The following is a 6,678-nucleotide window of genomic DNA, read 5'->3' as shown; positions in this document are numbered from 1 at the left end:
TAATCAGTCTCCTTCACCTTCACCAATTGATCAGACTCCTTCACCTATTCAAGTTGGTCTTAGACCTTCTCCTTCACCTATTAATGTTGATCCTACTCCTTCACCTCATGAAGATGAAGTTAATAATGTGGAGGCGCAAGGAGGAATATGTAGGCTGAAAAGTAAGATTTGGCAACATTTAAAAAAAATTAAAGTCAATGGTTTGGACAAGGCTGAATGCAAGTATTGTAAGAAACTTCTTGGTGGAAAATAAAAAAAATGGAACCAAGCATTTGTGGCAACATAATAAGATTTGTGTTCAGTACAAGATTTTTATGAGAGAGATGAAGGGCCAAACATTTCTTACACCTAAGGTCGTGCAAGGAAAGCAAGAGTTGGGTGTGGGAACTTATGATGCAGAATGTGCAAGGGGAGAGCTAGCAAAAACAATTATTATGCATGAGTATCCACTATCAATTGTGGATCACCTTGGCTTTAGGAGATACTCTACTGCCCTCCAACCTGCGTTTCAGGTTCCTACTAGAAACACAATTAAGAAGGAGATAATGAAAATATATGAGAATGAACGAGCAACAACTTTAAAGTTGTTGGATAGTCTTGATGGAAGAGTGGTCATTACATCATACATGTGGACTTCAACCAATCAAAAGAGGGGGTATATGGCTATTACAACTCATTATGTTGATGGTTGTTGGAACTTACAAAGTCAAATTTTGAGGTATTTGAACTTTTTATATTATTAGGCCTTTTATTTTATAAAATGATTGAATATGATTATATTATATCTCTTTTTTGGTTTTTTTATATTATATCTCTATTTTTATGTTAGGTTCATTTATGTTCCTGCTACTCATATAAGTGATATACTTTGCAATGTATTGACTGACTATTTGATGGATTGGAATATTAACGCAAAACTGTCCATTATCACCCTAGATAATTGTACCACAAATGATGCTATGATTGATAAAATTAAGGATAAATTGCACTTAGGTAGTCTGCTTAGGGATGGGTCTTTATTTCACATGCGTTGTTGTGCACACATCCTTAATTTGATAGTAAAAGATGGGTTAGAAGTGGTGAAAAAAGGTGTAGAAAAGATTTGGGATAGTGTGGCATATTGGACAAAAACACCTAAGAGGAAGGAAAAATTTGAGGAAACGACTAAATAGTTGAGAATCCCTTACACTAAGAATTTGGCCTTGGATTGTTCAACTAGGTGGAACTCAACTTACAAAATGCTTGAAATTGCCATAGGATATGAGAATGTATTTTTTTATTAAAGCAACAAGAGTCTCAATATACTTGTTTGTCAAGTACTTTACAGTGGCCATTTGCAAAAGATGTTTGTGGGAGATTGAAGTTGTTCAATACTATCACTAAATTATTTTCTTCTACTAAACATGTAACTGCTAATTTGTATTTTCCAAATATATGTGAGATTAAGTTGGCAATCAAACAATTGATTACCTCTCTTAACCCAATGATTCAACAAATGGCAAAAAATGTGATGATCAAATTTGATAAATATTGGGGTGTGGTTCATAATGTGATGGGAGTTGCCATTGTTTTAGATCCTAAGTACAAGATGGAGTTGCTTGAGTATTATTATGAAAAATTGTATGAACATGACTCTTTTACTCAAGTGAGGTGCATTCAACAATTATGTTATGACTTGGTTTCTTATTACCAGCTGAAAATGAACAAAGACTCTTTTGGTAGTAATGTTGATGTTATTGGTAGTGAAGTTGTTGGTGATACATTATCTCAGTATGATAGATTTATTATAAGAAAAAAAAGGGCTAGAAGTTCTTATGTTAAATCAGAGTTGAACCACTATTTAGAAGAAGAGGTTTTACCAAGAGTTGTTGACTTTGATATTTTGATGTGGTGGAAGTTTAATGGTGTCAAGTATCCAACACTTCAAGCAATTGCTAAGGATATATTAGCTATTCCAGTATCTATTGTAGCTTCAAAATCCGCATTTAGCACTGGTGGTCAAATATTAAGCCCACATCGTAGTCGATTTCAATGGATTACTTTTGAGGCTTTAATGTGTGTTAGAAGTTGGTTGCGGAGTGCTGAAAATACTGGTAAAGTTTTATTCATATATGTTGTTAAATTGATATTTGAGTTTCCTTGTAATGTATTTTTATAGGTTCTATGAGCTATAAAGTTATTGTTGAATGTGCTACTATAATGAATGAAATGATTTCAGATGATAAAGGTAAATAATGTTCTGAATTTCATTTTTTATTATTATATAATATAAGCTTTTGTTCTATTTTTTTTTTCTTTTATGCATGTGAAATGATAGGTGCTGGTGTCACTAATTTGGAAGAATGATCAAGATTTATTTGCTGAACAATTTAAGTTGTTTCTTTTTTTATTATGTAATTTGAAAGAATGAAACATGTTAGTTGCTAAATTAGAACTTAAAGGACAACCAACATAATATATTAGTATATTTTTTTTTTGCTAAACAGAATCATATGCTACTTATTGGGACAACATATATATAGAAGGGACTTTGTTTTGGGAGAAATTAAATATACATGTCCTTAATTCCTTATGTAATATCCAAATTTTATGATTTTAATTTAATTGATTGATTTGTTTTAGTAATTTTTTAAATTATGATAATGATCTCATATTTTGAATTTGGTTTTGTTATTGTTTTTTTTTTTTGCTACATTTTTTTCAATAAGTTAAAGTATTTTTCTTCTCTCTCTCTTTTTTTAAATTTTAATCAATACTAACGAGGACGAGGCAAGAAAACCCGACCCGAATGGGGACGAGGATGGGTACGTATTTTGTAATCTCGGTGGGGATCATGAGTGGGGTCAAGGATCGGTCACTAAGTCAAGGACGTGGTAAAAAATGCAATATTGGTCCCCGTCCCGCCCCGTTGTCTTACCTATTATCAATCATACTTTTTTTTTTTTACTACAATCTATCAATTATACTATGTTAATAATAAATTTATTATTTTTTATAATAATTACCTCAATGAAATACCAAAATTATTTTTAATCAGAGTAAAATATTTATACTAAAATTACATCCTTATTTAGCACAAAAATATTAAACAAAAAAAAACCATTTGCATATTATCTTTGGCTACGCCAGCTAGCTTGACTTTATCAAATATATATCTCTTTCACTTCCTTTTGGTAAAAAAACTAATATATCTTCTTAATTTATTAACAAATAATAATAACAATGAAAAATAGATAGATACATGTACTAAAAATAATATTTCAAGAAATGACATATTCTGTTTAACATTTTTTTTAAGATTTTATATATGATATATGATTGGTTAAAATTTCTAAAAAAATTATTATTTTTACCTTTTTATTAGGTTTTATTTTCTATTTAATAATTTTCTGAAATAAAATATATTAAAATGGATGATTGTAATAAATTTTAATTGATTATAATTTTTTTAAAAAAATATTAAAAAGAGGTGCCCTTACTTTTCCCGTAATCACAATCAATGATCTTAGGTAGAATTTTCAATTATTTCTGTATAAAGTACATCACATGTTACCTCTTATTTTAAAACATGTGTGTCCCCTTAGCCAAGCTCGCGTCTCACTTCTCTCTCTTATATTAATCACTCCCGCACACAGAGCATAATTCACCTTTCTTTTCCGACCAAAGGTTCGCCAGAAAATGCTTCTATCCTCCTCCTGCTCCGCCGCCGGCTCCGCCGTCTCCGGCGAGATCATGCTGTTCGGCGTGAGAGTCGTAGTGGACTCCATGAGGAAGAGCGTGAGTATGAACAACCTCTCGCAGTACGAGCTCCCTCGCGACGCCGCCAACGCCAAAGACGACGTCGCTGCCGGCTACGCCTCCGCTGACGATGCCGCTCCGATAAACTCCGGCAAGAACCGCGACCGCAAGCGAGGTCCGACCAACGCCTTCCAAAACTCTCTCTCTCTCTCTGCGACGCTTTGTTATTTTAATAAATTAGTACTTTGTTTTGTTTTTTTTTTACATATAATTGATTGGTCACTCCATCAAAAATTAGATGCTTTTATTTTTATAATAATTTTTTTGATAAATCATTTAGATGTTTTTATTAGGCTATACTTAAATACATCATTTTTGTCTGTAATGATTGCCGATTTTAATTACTAAAAACTAAGTAGCTATTATATATTGATATGGATTTTAATTTTGATCAGAGAGAGGATCATATCATATTGGCTATTTTTGTTTTTGAAAGATCATATTGGCCATGTTAGTTAATCTAAGTTTTGTATTTTATTTATTTTATTTTTAATGTAAGGTTTGTGGGTTTTGTTATGGAATATGAATGTTTATATCTGTAATTAGCGTCGATTTTAATTATTCAGACCTATTATTGATACGAAATATTAATTTTCATCGGAGAGATGATCATATCATGTTAGCCATATATGTTAGTGTATCTAAGTTTTGTATTTATTTTATTTTTTAATGTAAGGTTTGTGGGTTTGTTATAGGATATGAACATGAATGTGATTATTGATTTGTTATGTTAAGAGGGTGTTGTTGATGGTTGATGTATGATCAGGGATTCCATGGACGGAGGAAGAGCACAAGCTATTCTTGGTGGGGTTGCAGAAAGTGGGGAAAGGTGATTGGAGAGGGATCTCAAGGAACTATGTCAAAACGAGGACGCCAACACAGGTTGCTAGCCATGCTCAGAAGTACTTTCTCCGCCGCACCAACCTCAATCGCCGGCGCCGGAGATCCAGCCTCTTTGACATCACCACCGACTCGGTAACCTCATCATTTTTTTTTCATGTTGTTGTGTTATGCTAAACTTTGCTGTTACTTTTGTGGCATGGAATTAGGTGTTCTGAGTCAACGGATTTTTAATCGTTGTTGGTGGTGGGATTGAAATTTGAGGCATGGTTTCATTTGCCGTGTTAGGAAAACAAAGTCTAGAAACCAAAGGAAAAAGGGAAAGAAAAAAAGTTACCACACTGCTCAGTTTAAGTTGGGTTTTATTTTTAAAAATTTGTTTAGCATATTTGAAAGTGTTTCTTCCTTGAACATATTTCTGTTTTCTTAAACTAAACAGTCCCGTGTTTTCTTTTTTAATTTTACCAACAATTGCAAATTTGTAATCTTATTTTCACTTTGTTTTGGTTCAAAATTTTGAAATCAGGTGAAAAGAGTATAGCTTTTTTTGTAATTGTTTGTAAACACGGGAAATGGAATAGAAAATGTTTCGCGAAACCAAAAGAAACTTGTGCCCTTTGGTTACGTATCTTGTCTTGAGTTTATTAATTAAAGTCCTTTGGTTGTTGAAGAGAAATTCGACAGAATCACATGATTTCAGGCTTTATAGGTCAAGAAGTTAACTATTTTAACCTTGGAGGATTGGAGAAACATCCGAATTAATTTAGTACCAATCTTTTTTGTTTCCATGGTTTGGTACCGGTGAAGACTTATCCAGTATTATATTGACAGCTACCTATATATAATGGATTTTTCAGCATTTACTGTGAGATCAACAATCAATTAGCCTTTAGGGTATGATAGCAACCTCGGTAATTTTTAATGATCTTGTTCAATTTTCTGTGTCAGGTCTCTACAACCCCTGTGGAGGAAGGACAGATCCAGCATCAAGATAATGTGTCTCTCTTTCGTCCCGTTTACCCTGTAACCCCTGAAGGAAGCTACATGAATGGTTTTCCAATGATGTCCATGTATCCAAAGGATGTTGGTTCTCGAGTCATGTCAGTTCAAGCTGGGAATCCAATGGAAACACTCACTTTAGAACAAGGAAATGTGGAACAGAATGATCCAAGTACTAAGCTTGTTTGTACAATCCCTATTGTTCCAGATCATAGTGGCTCCACAGTGTCTGATATCACTGCAAGTTTGAGTTCCATTGATCCACCAACACTGTCTCTCGGGTTATCTTTGTCATCTAGTCAAAGACAAACATCATCAACACATTCTGCTTTACATGCACTGCCATGCTTCAACAATCAAGATAGCATCATAAGTGTTGCTTAAGAAAGATAACATATCTCTGTGGCCCATTATCTAGAGCTACATTGGATTCACAGAGATGTTTATCTCTTATTTCCTTTCTCTTTTGGTGGGAGAAGGATAAAAGATGTTAAAGGAAAGGACGATGAATCAGAGAAGGCAAGGTAATAAGTCATGAGACCAATTTGATCCTTCTGTTCCTTGTACGGACCCTGGAAAGGTCCTGTCATGTTTTTGTTTATTGTTTATTGGCCCTTTTTTTGTTTGTAGTTACTATAACTGAAAATAACCAAGTACTTGCTGTTAATTTTTATGAATATAAATATGGGCTATACCAAAGCATGATTTCTAGCCCTTTTATGCACAGTATGTCATCTTTAGTAGATTGACACAATTTTTTGTTTCTCTTGGTGAATACATAACCTAATTTACTCCAGGGAATGGGATTAATGTTATATGACTGTTGTAGACTTTTAGTTTTTTTTCTTTTACTGACAAATATTAGTTGTTAATTATTACGGGAAAAAATCGAACCCATGACCTTTTCCTTCCTCTCTTGTCCTCTTACCATCAAATCAACCTTATAACTCCATACATTTTTAGTAGTACCTGAACTGCATGATTCAGTAGTCTTGCAATTGCATTATCCCTGTTTGTCCAAGACAACCACAGTTTCCATCG

The 6,678-nt window shown here is 33.3% G+C and overlaps 1 protein-coding gene across 1 annotated transcript; it reads left to right on the top strand.

Moving 5' to 3' along the window:
* Window positions 1-3,566: 3,566 nt before the first annotated feature.
* On the top strand, window positions 3,567-6,366 carry LOC114409778 (transcription factor MYB1R1-like). The gene is made up of 3 exons (XM_028373364.1): window positions 3,567-3,913; window positions 4,565-4,773; window positions 5,587-6,366. Exons 1-3 carry the CDS (start codon window positions 3,679-3,681, stop codon window positions 6,019-6,021), a joined length of 879 nt encoding a protein of 292 aa, XP_028229165.1. The 5' UTR covers window positions 3,567-3,678; the 3' UTR covers window positions 6,022-6,366.
* Window positions 6,367-6,678: the final 312 nt, after the last annotated feature.

The sequence above is a fragment of the Glycine soja genome, chromosome 4 (genome assembly GCF_004193775.1).
Source record: "Glycine soja cultivar W05 chromosome 4, ASM419377v2, whole genome shotgun sequence".
Classification (NCBI taxonomy): Eukaryota; Viridiplantae; Streptophyta; class Magnoliopsida; order Fabales; family Fabaceae; genus Glycine; species Glycine soja.
This window is presented reverse-complemented; position numbering and strand designations above follow the sequence as displayed.

Excerpts from the sequence above, each read along its gene's own strand:
- LOC114409778 (XM_028373364.1), top strand. The coding sequence starts at position 3,679 with ATGCTTCTATCCTCCTCCTGCTCCGCCGCCGGCTCCGCCGTCTCCGGC. Across the intron at positions 3,914-4,564 it reads GAACCGCGACCGCAAGCGAG|GGATTCCATGGACGGAGGAA; the intron begins GTCCGACCAACG and ends ATGTATGATCAG. Across the intron at positions 4,774-5,586 it reads TTGACATCACCACCGACTCG|GTCTCTACAACCCCTGTGGA; the intron begins GTAACCTCATCA and ends TTTCTGTGTCAG.